The sequence below is a fragment of the Phascolarctos cinereus genome, unplaced genomic scaffold (assembly GCF_003287225.1).
Source record: "Phascolarctos cinereus isolate Bilbo 61053 unplaced genomic scaffold, phaCin_HiC Scaffold_5;HRSCAF=322, whole genome shotgun sequence".
Classification (NCBI taxonomy): Eukaryota; Metazoa; Chordata; class Mammalia; order Diprotodontia; family Phascolarctidae; genus Phascolarctos; species Phascolarctos cinereus.
This window is the reverse complement of record NW_027555958.1, coordinates 48,995,266-49,011,148: the sequence shown is the minus strand read 5'-3', so window position 1 is coordinate 49,011,148 and position 15,883 is coordinate 48,995,266. Positions and strand designations below refer to the sequence as shown.

Here is a 15,883-nt window from a genome sequence, read left to right as displayed (position 1 = left end):
TGCTATCCACAACCAAAGAAAGAACTATGGAAGTCTAATTGCTATTTTTTTTTGTCTTCTGCTGAGTTTTGTTTCCTCTTTCTGATGGTTCCTCCTATTGGTTTTAACTTTTACTTACAACATCACTAATGTGAAAATGTTTAATAGGAATGTAAATATATAGCCTATAGCAGATTGTGCGCCATCTTGGGGAGGGTGGTGGGGAGGTAGGGGAAGAAAAATTTTAAACTCAAAAGCATATGGAAGTGATTATTGATAAATCAAAATAAATTAATAAAAGTTTAAAAAAAATACATGATTTCCAGGAATAGGAAGGTAATAGTGCCACTCTGTATTATAGACTGGTTAGACCACATACAGAATATTGTGTCCATTTCTGGGCACCATATTTTAGGAAGGACATTAGGGCACCTGTGAGGTAGGGAATGTTCAGAAGAGTACAATAAGGTGATGAGGGACATAGAATCCTTGTGATAGAATGTATCCTTGAGTGCAAAGATGGTTTAATTTTTGTCTCTATATCCCAATCACCTAGAACAGTGCCTGGCACATGGTAGCCAAGGTAATAAATGCTAGTTTATTAACAGATTGATTCCTATGAAGATTGGGTGAAGGAATTGCGGATATTTAGCATGGTGAAGAGAAGGTGGGGAATGAGTTCAGAGGAATGATGATGAAATATGCTACTCATCCATGATGATGGATACAAAGTTCAGAATGAAACACATATCTCTTTGGATATAGCAAATGCTGCAATTTTGCAAAGGCTTTCTTTTCTTTTCTTTCTTTCTTTTTTCAATAGGGGGAACCTGTGAAGGAGAAGGAAATAAATTTAGAAAGTGCCTACCATATGCTGGGCACTGTTCTAAGTGCTTTACAAATATTTCATTTGATCCACACAACTCTGAAGGTAGGTGATATTATCATTCCTATTTTATGGTTGAAAAAATGGAGTCAGATAGAGGTTAAGTGACTTGCCTGGGGTCACACAGCTAGGCTGAAGCTGGATTAGAACTCTTCCTGAGAGAAAATGTATTTTAGTTAACTGCAAAAAAAATTAAAATTCAAAATATAGTAATACATTTATTTAACAGATAAATCAGATTTTTTTTAAAAAGAGGAGGCATGGGTGGGGAGCAGGATAGGGATGCCATGTATAAGAGGGGTAAGATTTGTTCTGCTGACCCGAGGAGGCAGTGGAAGGAGCAATGGGCAGAAACTTTGAGGAAGCCGATTTAGATTTGATGTAGGGAAAGACTTTTGAACAGTGACAGTTGTCCAAAGGTAAAGACAGCTGCCTCAGAAGAGATAGATAGGTTTCTCCTTCACTGGAAGTCTTTAAGCAAAGGCTCAATAGTTTCCTCGGTGGGCATATTTTGGAGAAGTTTTTTTTTTCCCCCAGTATGGGTTGGAGGAGATGGCTCTTTTGGTTCTTTTCACTCCGAAATTCTGTATTAGGATGCCATTAAAGGCCTACAGACTACAATTATATGGTGGCATGGAGGCAGTCCTGGGTTCTTAAAGGCTAGACTTGCTGAGCACAAGCTCTTATAGGTACTACCAAGCTAAAAGGGGCTTCAAGTATAGGTCTGATAAGAGACTCTATGTCTATCTCTTAGAACCAATCTAGCTTAGTTCAGACTCTTGTTGGTTGCATTGCAATGAGAAATCTTATGCCAGCTAGAAACTCTGAAAGACTATTTTAATTCAACAAGCATCAGATGCCTATAGTACTTAATGAATTAGGCAGCTTAGCTTAGTGGTTAAAGAATCTGACCAAGTAGGAACATCTGGGTTCAAGGCCACCTCTGAAAGACTGGGTGACCCCAGGCATTTTAGAGGAAGTTTTTTCATTGGGTGTTTCCTATGTCAATGAAATCATAGATAGAGAGGAGAAGGAGGAAGAGGAGGAGGAGGAGGAGGAAGAGAAGAAGGAGGAGAAGGAGGAGGAGGAGGAGAAGAAGAAGAAGAAGAAGAAGAAGAAGAAGAAGAAGAAGAAGAAGAAGAAGAAGAAGAGAAGAAGAAGAAGAAGAAGAGAAGAAGTAAGAGGAGGAGAAATTGTAAATTGTTAGGAATAGAAAGGCTAAATGAAAAAACGATGCATGCCTTCTAGGAGCTTACTTTCAGAAGGGGAAGTACCCAATTGTCTTGAATAGACTTTAAGTTCAATGAGGGTAATGACTGGGTCTTAACTATTCCCTGTGGCATTAATTACACTGTTTTATACATAATAGCTGATATATATATATACATATATATATATACATATATATGTATATATATATATTTATATATATGAAAGGCAACAAGACATCACTTGCAGTTAGCAATATCAAATAATAAGGATTTTTAACTTTTAAAAGCTAGAACATATTCATGAATTACGGTAATTTATCGATGTTCACTAAAACCTACATATTAAGTTCATTGAGGGCATGAACAATGACTCTTCTATGTTCCAAGTCACAGTTGGGCTTAGCATAATACTGTCAACCTAACAGTTACTACATGCATGCATACATACCTACATACATACATACATGTATATTTATAAATAATTTTTTGATGACAATCAAGAAAATGAATTTCCTGAGCCATTCAGATATGCTAGGGTCTGTGGGGTATTGTTGAGTGGTGTCTGATTCTTTGTGACCCCATGTGGGATTTTCTTGGTAAACATATTGGAGTGCCATTTTCTTCTCTAGCTCATTTTATAGATGAGGAGCTGAGGCAAACAGCGTTAAGTCACTTGCCCAGTGTCACACAACTAGCAAATGTCTGAGGTCATATTTGAACTCAGGTCTTCCTGACTCCAGGCCTGGCACTGCATCCATTCCATCATCTAGCTGACCTCTGTGGGGTATACAAAGAAGTAAAAGTTATTCAGAGGGACCATACATACCAGTGTAGTAGGACACCTAACAATAAAATGCTAAGTGTGAAATGTGTGGTAAAGAGATTAAATCTATTAGAGGTTCAGAGTAAGGAATGATTGTGGGCCAGAATCAGCAGTGAAAGGTAAATGGAGAGGTGAAATTTTAGCTAGGCCTTGAAGGAAGGTTAAGACTTAGGTAGGAGGAGAAAAAAGTGTCAGGTAGTTTCTAGCTCTTAATCTTAGGCTCTAGTAAAATGATTGGTGAAGAAACTGAGACATTTGGGGGTAAAGAGGATAGATGTGGAAACACATCATACGTGGTCTTGTTTTCCTCAGTAAAATCATAAATACATCTTGCTAAATGTATAGCTGGCAAGGTAGAGCATAAGCTCTTCTAGGGCAAGGACTTTCTTTTGTACTTGGGTCTCCAATCAATCAATATCCAATCAATCAGTCAATCAATGAGCATTTATTAAGTGCTTAATATGTGCTGGAATCTATGCTAGGCTCTGGGCATATGAAGGCCAAAATAAGATACTTCCTGCCCTCAAGAAGCTTACATTCTAAATGGGGACATAACATGTATATACGTAATTTTCAAAAGAAGGCGTTGGCAACTGGGGGGCAGGGGTTGTGATCAGAAAACTCCTCATTTAGAAGGTGGCAGTCTTCATTCGGCAATTCTCCTTTATTTAGAGGGAGGCTTCTAAGAGGAAGAAGTGAAGAAGGAAGGCATTCCAGAGAGGAGGGAGTGCCTACCAGATTCCAGATATATAATAGCAAGAAAGCTAGTTTTTTCTTGACTGTATATGATGTGAAGATAAATAAGGTATAGTAAGGTTGGAAAGCATTTATGCATGACAGGCTTTAAAGGTCAAACAAAGGAGTTTGTGTTTTATCCTAGAAGTGATGGGGAGCCAGTGGATTTTTAGTGAGCAGAGGAGTGACAGTCAGATCCATGCTTTAAGGAAGATCATTTTGCAAACTGTGTACAGGATGGTTTACAGGGAGAGGAGAGCCTTGAGTCAGGGAAATTATTATAGTAGTCCAGGTAAGAGGTGATGAAGGCCTGGCACACAGTAGGTGTGTAATAAGTGCACATTGATTTTCAGTGTCGAGAGCCCTGAGAGACATGGAGAAGTTTTGGACCAAGGCTGCTTCGGGAAATACTGTATGGAATTAATGTAACTAAGATTTCTGAGCATGTCAAAGCCCAGATGAGGTAGGGAGCATAATTTTGAAGAGGTTAAAGTGAAGAGTCCAAGAATGGCAAAGTCAGAAAGGACTTCAGAGGACTCTAGTCCAGCCCCTCCCCGAGTTCCTGACCCCTCTGCTTTTCTATTTCAGCTGTTTCCTACACTTCCTTACTGCTATTCACTGCTTGATTGTCAGACTGAAGAGAACATTTTCACTTTGAAAGGCAGCTTATCCACATGAGATTTTCCAATTACTGATTAAGGGAATTAAATGATAGAAGGTAATTCATGTTCCATGCCTTTTGCCCAAAGGAGAATTTTGGGACTGATTTAGTTGAGTAGAGTATTGTCACTGATAAAACCCTGCTTAGAACATCACAGCTATTCAAAATGAAAAAATAGCTATTCAGCTTAAGTTTTCTGTTTCAGACTCAGAAAACTCTTTTCACCAATGAAACTTTATATATGTATGTATACATACATGAATTATGTACACATACTATATATTACATATAATATATTAAATTAATATATAATCTACACATTAAATTATATATATCATATGTATATACATATATAGATTTAATCTAATGTCGCACACACACAGACACACACACACATACACCTGAACAAAGGAGTACAAACTAAAAATTAAGACATTATTCACCATTAGTACAATAGTGCATGAGTTCGTGAATTGTAGCCAGACGTTTGGTGTTATTCCACAAAGGAGGCAGGGGGAATTGAAGCAGTTTCCACAGTGGTAGCTTGGCCTGCATCTCTTGCTCAATTTGTACTGGGTCAAAATTCTTCTGGGCCTGATGAAAAAGAATAATGTGACAGAAACCATTAAAGTCTCCCAAGAAGGTAAGCTGTCAGTAACCTTATAAATATGCAGAATGTAAAATATGATACTCCTTACACTCATTATTTGAGGATGGGGATATCAATAGTAATTGAAGAGGACAAACGATTAGTATTTTGCTGAAGGTCAAAAAAGCATGTTTGTTTTTTTTTTTTGGTGAGGTTTTTTTTTTTTTGGCCAGAGTTTGCTGGCACAGGGAAAGAACTAACTTTTCATTCTGCACTGACAGACTGCCAAAGGCTGATATGCATTAATCTTTCCCTTCTCCAGATCCTTTCCTGGCCTCCATTGGCTTTTGTAGCAACAGATACTAACTAAAAGCAAAACACCTCGACACCTCAACAAGGCCCATCTTGACAAGTGAAGTCCATTGGTGTGCTACCGAGGAAATGGTTACGGCAGCTCTATCGTGAAGGAAGAATTCTTGACTGACTTTTATTTCTCACCATTTTGTCTAGCTCAGGGCTCATATTGTAAACAGTCAGTTCTTATAATGTAACCTTATAACTTTGCATTATTTTGATTTCAACTAATGATGTCACACTTGCTGGATCAAGCACAACTCATTTTCCTCAGTGGGTTAATAGTTGGCCCATTTCTGAAATGCTTTCCTTTCTCACCTCTACTTTGTAGGATCCTTAGCTTCCTGTTAAGGTTCAGCTCTAATGAAACTTCATACACAAAACCTATATATTTTCCCCATTTTATTTTTCAATTAACAAGCATTTATTTTATCTCCCTCTTGGCTATCCCCAATTTAAAAATTAAAAAAAAATCCTTGAAACAAATATGCATAGTTAAGCAAAACAAATTCTTGCATTGTTTTTGTCCAAAAATGTCTGTCCCACTCTGCTTCTTTTTAAAAATCATTCTGCATCTCAAATCTATCACCTCTTTATCAAGAGGTGAATGATGTAGTTCATTATTTATCTTCTTGAATCATGGTTGATCATTCCACTGATCAGGGTTCTTAAATCTTTCCAAGTATTTTCTTTTGAACAATAACATATTATAAATTGTTCTCCTGGGATTGCTCATTTCACTCTACATCAGTGTACACAAGTCTTCTCATATTTCTTTGAACCTATCCCCTTCATAATTCCTTATGTGACAATAGTATTCTATTATATTCATGTACCATAATTGGCTCAGCCATTCCCCAGTTGATGGATGCTCCTTTAGCTTCCAGTTCTTTGGTATTACAAAAATAATTGCTTTAAATATATTTTTTAACATATGGGTCCTTTTCATCTTTGGTCTCTTTTGGGAAATAAGCCTAGTAGAGGTATCACTGGGTCAAAGGGTATGCATAGGTTAGGGACCTTTTGAACATAGGTAAAAACTGTTTTCCTGTGAATTACTTCACAGGAAACAGTCAATTAGTGTATTAATGTGCCTTATTTTCCCATTGGCCCTCTAACATTTGTCATTTTCCTTTTTTACCATCTTTGCCAATACAAAGTGCAATCTCCTAATTGTGTTAATTTGCATTCCTCTAATTATTAGTGATTTGTAGCATTTTTTTTGTTTTATGGTTGTTGATGGCTTGCATGTTCATATTCTTTCATCAATTGTCAATTGGGAAATGGCTCTCATTCTTATAAATTTTAATCTACTTATGTATCTTGGAAATGAGAACTTTATCAGAGAAACTTGCAGCAACTGTTTCCTTTCCAATTCTAGTGGTATAATTTTATTTGTTCATAATTTTTTACATTTTGTATCATTAAAATTGCCCATTTTATCTTCTACGATCCTCTTTCTCCCTTGTTTCATCACTAACTTTTCACATATCTATGGATCTGAACAAAGTTCCTTCCATGATCCTCTAATTTGTTACGGGCCTTTTATATCCAAGTCGTATATCTACCTGATGCTAATCTTGGTGTATAGTGTGAAGTGTTGGTCAAAATCTAATTTCTGCTAGATTGCTATCTAGTTTCCTTAGCAATTTGTATGGAATAATGAGTCCTTGACCCAGTAGTTGGGGTCTTTGGGTTTATTGAATATTAGAATACCAGTGTCCATTTGCTTCATATATTGTGTACCTAATCTGTTTCACTGATTGGCCTCTCTATTTTTCAACCAGTACCAAGTCATTTTGTTGATTGCTAATTTATTACATGGTGTGAGATATAGTACTGCCAGACTTCCTTCTGACAACTTTTTTGTCTTCTTTTCCTTGAGATTCTTTATCTTTTGTCTGTCTAGATGGATTTCCTTATTATTTCTTCTAGCTTTATGAAGTAATCCTTTGGTAATTTAATTGGTGGGGCATTGGATAAATAAATTAATTTAGGTAGTAGTATCATTTTTATTTTATTGGCTTGGTCTATGCATAAGCAATTAGAATTCGTCCAATCATTTAGGCCTGTCTTTTTATCTGTAAAGAGTATTTTGCAGATGCATTCGTCTAATTCTTGTTTGTCCTGGTAGGTAGACTCTCAAGTATTTCACACATTCCACAGTTATTTTAAGTGAAATTTCTCTTTCTATGTCTTCCTACCGAGTTTTCTTATTAATATACAGAAATGTTGATAATTTGCAAGGATTCATTGATATCCTGTGAAGTTTTTGCTGAAGTTACTAGTTGCTTAAATTAATTTTAGTTGAACCTCTAGGACTCTCTAAGTATATCATAATATATGCAAAAGAAATAATTATTTCATCTTAGCTTTTGTGTATCCTCTAATTTTATTTTTCTTCTCTTATTTCTCTAGCTAGTATTTCTAACATTATATAGAATAGTAGTGATAATAATGGAATTCTTGCTGTACACCAATCTTACTGAAAAAGCCTCTAGTATATTCCTCTTCTATATAACACTAGTTCTACAAACCCTATCCTGATCCCACCTTCTCCTTTCTGAACTTCATTGTCACTAATGCCTCATAGAATATCTCTCTTTCTTCAAGATACAGCTCAAGGACCATCTTTTATAAGTAGCTTTTTCTGATTTTCCCAACTACTAGCGTCCTCCTTCACAAACTCCCTTGTATTCAACTCCCTTGTATTTATTTCCTATATATACATATAATATGTGTGTGTGTGTGTGTGTGTGTGTGTGTGTGTGTGTGTGTGTGTATATATATATAGATATATAGATATATATATCTATATATCTATATATCTATATATATATATATACTTGTCTCCCCTATTAGAATGCAAGCTCCTTGGGAGTAAGGATTGCTTTTAATGGGGGAAACTATGTATGTGTGTGTGTGTGTGTGTGTGTGTGTGTGTGAGAGTATGTATATATATGTATATATGTATGTATGTGTGTGCATATATGTATATATGTGTGTATATATATATCACATGCTATATAAACATATTTATATATTACACATAAACTCTATATAGTATATTATATTAATATATTATATGCATATTATATATGGTTTATATAATGTATATATTTTAAGCCTTAGTAGCTTAAAATTGCACTGACTTTTGGACAGACACCCTCTATATAGAACTTTGTGAACTTCAAACAGCAAGCATTTATTAAGTATCTACTATGTGTCAAACATTATTTTGAGTGTTGGGGGCACAAACACAAAGAAGGAAATAGTCTCTATTTCCAGGGAGCTTGGAGGAAGATGGGATGCTGTGTGGGGAAAAACAAAGATAAGCCAGTTTGGCCAGATAATGGTGGGAAGATGGAGGAGTGACATCCGATGAGATTGGAAAGATAGGTTGGTACCAGTTGTGGAGGGCTTTAAAGGCTAACCAGAGGAGTTTATGCTTGATCCGAGATGTAATAAGGTAGTCACTGAGGTTGGTTAAGTAGTGAAACCATCATTTTGACAACAGTGTATCGGGTAAAGTGGGGAAGAGATTTGAGGCAGGGAGACCAATTAGGAGGCCACTGAAATAACCTAGGAGCTTCAATAGCATGGCAGCTATTTGCATAGGTAAGATATATGTACATACCTACATACATGTATATGCGTATGGTATATATGTGTATATATGTAAATATATATGATATTGTAGAAGCAGAATGGCAAGATTTATCACATGATTAGATATATGAGATGAGGAAGAGGAAGGAGATGAAGATAATGTCAAGGTTATAAAGCTAGGAGACTGGAGATTTAAGCTTTATTAGTTTAAAACTGCACTAAGACTTTTGGAACACCACACGTGTGGGTATGGGTGTGTGTGTATGTTTGTGTACAGGTGTGTGATATGTGTGTAGGTGTATGTAGATATGTATGTGTACACATAATTTGAACCTCGTGTCAACTCAATGAGGTAGGTACTATAGGTATTATTATACTTATTTTACAAATGAGGAAACAGATCGAGAGAGGGTAACCCAAAGCAATCAGAGTATTAAGAGTAGGTTTTGAATCCAGGTTTTCCCGACTCCAAATCTAGTACTCTACCTACTACATTAAATTCGTTAAGATTATATTTAGAATGGTGAATGTAAAGTTGTACTTTTGGCTTTTAAAAAATCAAATTCTTGTATATGAGATAGTGGAGACCTGACTAGGCAATGTTTCCTGTGAGAAAGGGTCTTGGTAGACTGCACGCCCAATGCAGTGACATAGTAGTAAAACAAAACAAAACAAAAAAAAAAACTAGTGTGATCTTCAGGTACATCATTAGCGACATAGTATCCAGAAAACTTCTCACCTGGTCTCCCTGCCTCCAGAGTTTCCACTACTTCCTGTCCCCTCTAACCCATTTTTCCTACAATTGCCAGAGTCAGACTCAGATTGGACTGTCACTACCTGCAGAAAAATCTGTAGGCCTTCAAGGAAAAAATCCAAACTCTTCAACCTGGTATGTAAAGTTATTCCTTCACAACACAGTTCTTACTTTCCTTTCCAGGCTTCTTTCATGTTAGCCCCATTTAAATCGTACTGGCTTGCTGTTCCAGGAAACACATCCCATGGTTTTGTTTTATTTTATTTTATTTTTATTGCTAGTGCCTAGCACTAGCTAGTCAATAAATACTTGTTAAATAGAATTAAGTGAGGCTAATAATAATTACACTATAGTTGGCTATGATCAGGCCACTTCTGCAACATTTTCTTCAGTTCTGTTTAAATTTTGTGGACAATGGCGTAGGCAGAAAATGATAGAGAATTAGAGAACATTCAATTCAGGAAATATTTATCAAATTCCTCTTATGTCCAAGACACTACACTAGATACTGGAGAATATAGGAAGAAAAGAATAAAATGCCTACTATGTGCTGGACACTATGATAAGCACTTTTATTTTTTACAAATATTATCTCTCTTGAGATTTATAACAACCCTGGGACATAGGTGCTATTGTTCACCCCATTTTATAGGTGAAGAAATTGAGGCAAAGAGGCATTAAGTGACTTGCCTAGGGTCACACAGCTAGTAAGTGTCTGAGGCTGGATTTGAACTCAGCTCTTCCTGACTCCAGACTCAACGCTCTATCCACTGCATCACCTTGCTGCTTCTACAAGGATAACATAGTCTTTATTCTCAAGGAGTTTCTATTCTACGTGTACATAGATAAACATATATATATATATATATATATATATATATTTATATATATATGTATATGTATATAGATAGATAGATAGTAATTTGAGAAGGGAGAAAGAGGAATAAACTTGGGAGTGAAGTGGGGAATGATTCTGATTATGACTAATACAGAATTGCAATTTCAGTAGTGTAGAGAAATCTAATGAAGAAATGCCTTCTTCCAAAGCAAAATCGCAACTCTTCTACAACTTCTAGTTTTAAAAAGAATTGCCTGGGACACTGGGAAGCTAAATGACTTACCCAGAATCACGGATTTAGTATGTGATAGAGGCCCAACTTAAATTCAGGTCTTCCTGATTCCCAGACCAGCAGCCACCACAACAGGCTACCTATCATCACCATCATCACCATCATCACCATCATCACCATCACCACACCACCACCACCACCACCATCATCATCATCATCTTCATCAACTTGTATGGATGATAGGACCTAGACTCTGTGATTTTAGTTTCGGGAAACTAAATTTTGGGTGGGAAAACTCCTTTAACCAAAGTAGGTAGGCACCTTTTCTATGATATATAATTGTGAAGAGTACTATACAATTGATCACTGAGGTTAAATGACTAGCCCAGGATCACACAGCCAGCATGTCAGAGGTGAGGACTTGAACCCAGGTTTTCCTGCTCTCTATCCACTATGCCAGGTCTCTCACATGTATAATAATAATAATAATAATAATAATAATAATAATAATAATAATAATAATAATAATAATAATAATAATAATAATTACCCTTAGTACATGCTTCTTGTGACCTTGTGCATCATGGTAGTTCAGTATGAGAGGACCTTTCTGATCTGCTTTTCTCTCTCTCTCATCTTCAGGTAAGAATATACGATGCAGATTCTGTTTAATGGCAAATCACATATTAGATTTTAAAAAGAAACTCTGAATATTTTCCAGTGGTGGAGGTGAATGGGATAACACAAATCCATACTTACCTCTTTTTCAGACTCTGTGAGACAGAGAGATGGCAGGATTGATACAATGTGAGCTGCAATCTTGGGATCCAACCCATCTTCTCTGGGTATGGGTGGCATCAAGCTAGGTGGGAGAAGTTCACTCTCTGTTGCCACTATCTATTAAAAAATAAAAAGTATTCATTTACCTTCAAGAGAGTAGCTGTCCTAATGACCAATGTTTTAACAAAATTCCATAATTCAGAGGAAAAATTAAACAGTTGCTGCAAGTAGAGGACCAGTAATTGTGAAAATGATTAAATAAGTGGGAATACAGACTAAGTTCTTATTGTACATACAACTGGACACAATTACACAGTGAGAAGCACTACTACTACTACTATAGAAATAAGAACAAATAAGTATTTCTGTTTTTCAAACTTACACTTTTCTCTTAAAAATCTCAACACCTACACATTACGCTAAGTTGCAAAACAGCTGAAAGCAGTGTAGGAATGAGGCCCCTCCCTAAGAATTCTCCTACACCAATGAAATCATTAGTTTAGACAAAAAGAAAATCATGAAACTGAAGTCCAGAAAGATGAAATCCTTTTAAAATTTAAGAAGATATGTTGGTAGGGGCATTGTCTCCAAAGATACAGACCATAATCCCTCTAAGATTGATAAATGATATTTGATAATGATGGGGAAGTTAATTACCCTGCAGACATCTTAGTTGAGAATTTTTCTGAATTAGCTAGGCTGGTCTTTGGAAAATAAAGATCTAGTCTATCATTGGGGGTTGTGCTCAAAGCTTTTCTAGCTTCACACAATCCATTAGAGATTGTACTACATTGTCATAGTCTTCAAGAACCTAAGGCCATATTGATCTCATGATGATGCAATGGAGTGATCCTTTTGTAGCAGGAAAATAACTGGCTTATATTTATGTAGTAAGCTAGGGGTCAATCATGACAGATAGTCATGATTTTCATCAATGTGAACACTACTTCTAGTCATGTAGAGATCTCAATTCTTCTACCACTCAGTAGAAGTCTCTAAGGAGTCTCTAAAACCAAATATCACTATTGTAACCAACCAGGTGAAGAGATTTTCCAAACTTTGTGAGGCTGGTTCTCTGATGATCAGAACCTTATCTGTCACTGGGTCTGTCCTGATGATAATAGCTTCTTTTAGATAGTACTCTATGGTTAATAATATCTTTATACTATAATTCTTGAGTAGATCTCATCAATGTATGTATAATATATGACAGTACAAATCACAACCTATCCATGTCTTAGTATCTTCTGAGATCTTGTCCATGATTTCTCAAAAATCTCACTAGGGGCAAGGGAGAAGACCACTTAGCATGGGAATATTATGAGGGAATATAGTTTCATAGTCTTCCACCATCTTCTAATGTTTCATAGTCTCCCACTATCTTTTTCCCAAAGGTTCTGAAAACAGGTAGTGCCATGGCTGTCATTTATCTTTCCCTTGCAAGTAGATCCAGGGTTTGATGTTTGAGATGGTTTCTAGGATATTTTTTATTGTGACAAATATTTTGTCAGTTGTCTATGTCAAAGCACTTTCTTTATTTCATACTTTCCAGCATCTATATATACTTTGTTTAACTATGTTGTTGCAGCTATTTTAGAATGGCATGTCCTCTCAAAATTCCACCCAATCCAGATCATGGTGATTGTTGTTATTGGTCACAAAGTCATTCTCCCTCCTTCTGAAAGAGTTAGGCACCATCTTCCTTTATTTCCCAAATCTCGCTCTTCTACTGGGGAACTTCCATATTCATACTGATGATCTTTTAAACTCTCTAATGTCCCAGTTTTTCAGTCTCCTTAAATCCCATTATCCACTCCTTTATTCTACCTCAGCTACACTAAAAGATGGTCATGCTCTGGATTTTGCCATTAGCCACAGTTGTTCCATTTTATTAATAAAATATCTTGACACTCCTCTGACCATAACCTCCTAATCATTCCAACTCTCTCTCTGCCTCACTCCTCCAAAAACTATACCTTGCTCTCAACTCAGTGTCTAATTGTTCTACTCAATATTTTCTTATGTTATTACTCTTGCTTTTAATTTACTTTCCTCCAATCTTGAGCCCATAGCTAGTCAATTCAAATCTAATCTTGAAGCCCTCATCCCTTTGTTTTATTTTCCCTTACCCCATACCAAAACTCAGCTCTATATTATTCCCATCATCTTCTTTCTCTGCTTTTACTCATGTGCTGATGAATGGAACTGGAGGAAGTCACATAACAGTCACATAAATTCATGTTATCCAGCTTTAATTGGGCCATCATGGCATTAGAACAGTCCATTTATTTTTCTCTAATCATTTCCCTATCTCACTCCCCACAGAAGCTATTTACAATCTTCTTTTCTCTACTTAAGCCTCTCAGACCTCCCACTTCCCTCTTAGCTGAAGACCTCACTGCTTATTTTGAGAAAATTGAACTCATTCTCTGTGCATTCCTTCTTCTCTTCATCTCAAAACTCCCTCATATCATCCTCTTCTCTTCCCTCCTTTCCTGCAGTCTCTGATAAAGAGGTGGCCCTTCTTCTAGCCAAAGCTAACCCTTCTGCATATGCCCTGAATCTTAGCCATTCCCATCTATTCCAATAGCTTACAAACTCAGTTATTACTGGCCCCTCTGCTCCACTCTCATCTTCAACCTCTCCTTATTTAGAACCTTTCCTTATGCCTTCAAACATGCCTAAGTCACCACCTTCCCCTTAATAAATCTTCACTAGGCCCTACTATCTCCTCAAGCTGAATCTTATAACTCCCTCTTGTCAGAGAAATAACCAAAGAAAACTGCCAACATTCATTTCCTCCTTTTCCCATCCATTCACTGACTCCTCAGTCCTTTGCAATATGGCTTTTGATGTCATCACTCATTTTCAAGTACTTTTTCCAGTATTAACAATGACCTCTCAATTGTCCAATCTGATGGTCTCTTTTGAGTCCTCATTTTTCTTGACCTATGTGCTGTTTTTGAAGAGGACCTGGAAATGAGTGTATACTCTCTGGAAGCTAGTAGCCAAAAGAACCAGGATCTCTCCTTTCCCAAGCTCTTGCTGACTCCACTCCACCTCTCATGCATGCATGAGAACATCTAGTAATCCCTCTCTACCAGTGAGTAGAGTCTTAGCAAATGGGTTTGAGTCTTGAGTTACAATGGGATTGTAAATATAAAGCTAGAAGGGACCTCTATCTAAACCAACCCCCTCACTTTAAAGATGGGGAGAGAGAGGCCCAGGTAAGGTGACTTGGCCAAAGTCAAACAACAGATAGTAGAACTGGTAATTGAATCCAGGGCTTCTGACTCCAAATCTTGTTCCCTATAAAGACGATTAAACTTCTTTCCTTCCTCATAATCATTACCTCATTTTTATCCTCCTGTGGGCTTCAGGAAACAAGTAAAAGCAGATATCACTATCAATCAGTCCTTGATTTACAGGTGAGAAAACCATAGCATAGAGAGATTAAGTGACTTGCTGAAGGTCACAAAGTTGAAGAAATGACTATGTGGGATTACCCACCTGTTCCAAGATGCCGTTGAGTATTAAAGGCACAGAAATGAATTCTTCAGGAATCTGTTCCATCAAATCATTGTAATATCTCATATCCACTTCAGTAGAGAGGAAACCTATTGTGTAACAGAAATGACCCACTGCACTATTAAGTGGTATTCTCCATTAGCATTTCATTCGTGGGTGGAAGTCTTTGCTATACTAGAGTAATTGGCAAGAAAGGAGTTTGGGGGTAAAAACATCCTCTGAACTGTCGTTCCCCCTGTTCACACACGCAATGTTCAAGTCAAACTTAACATCTCATAACCGCGTGTATGTACCATCCTTGCCTTTGCTCACCCAACATGAAGTGTACTTTTGCACCCGTCTCTCCAAGTCCTTATGTATCTCCAAGCCTCAGCTTAGGGTCGCTTCTTCTGAGAAGCCTTCCTCAATCCCACCCCAACTCCATCTAGTGGCTAATACTCCCACTCTCCTCAAATTTGCTTGCATTTTCTAACCTGTGAATATAATCTCTTTGAGGGAAGGACCTGCTTTCTTTTTGTCTTGTCTCCAGTACTCAGTGCAATGCTTTGCACAGTGTAGGAACCGAGTAATTGTTTTTATCAAAGTGCTGAACTGAACTGAATCTGAACCCGTAAGGTTTCATACATACTTTCTCGTGTTAGTTGTGATTCGTCTGTTGGTGGTTTCTTCTTTGTTGACATGGCAGCTGAACTGGCGGATGCTCCCTAAAAGAATCACCCAAGCAATTGGGCCGAAAGAAATGCTCTTAAATGCTGGTAATGTCTTTTCTGAGATAATGTTGGTGGTGCTTCCTAACCTGTCTGGGTCACTACATCTACCACTTAATTACCTGTCTAGTGTCAGACTACAGTGGAGGGGAAACTATCAGAATCAGGGGGGAGCCCGTGACGGAAATAGACACTTC

At 37.0% G+C, this 15,883-nt stretch overlaps 1 protein-coding gene across 1 annotated transcript in view; it reads right to left on the bottom strand.

Moving 5' to 3' along the window:
- Positions 1–15,883, bottom strand: part of SPAG17 (sperm associated antigen 17) — a 264,380-nt gene that overhangs the window by 142,130 nt on the left and 106,367 nt on the right. Inside the window, exons 9-13 of the mRNA XM_078154933.1 lie at positions 15,608–15,683; positions 14,962–15,068; positions 11,431–11,568; positions 11,222–11,335; positions 4,739–4,889 (exon numbers count right to left, since the gene is read on the bottom strand). Coding sequence (XP_078011059.1) covers positions 4,739–4,889; positions 11,222–11,335; positions 11,431–11,568; positions 14,962–15,068; positions 15,608–15,683 — 586 coding nt within the window. The remainder of the gene's footprint in view (positions 1–4,738; positions 4,890–11,221; positions 11,336–11,430; positions 11,569–14,961; positions 15,069–15,607; positions 15,684–15,883) is intronic.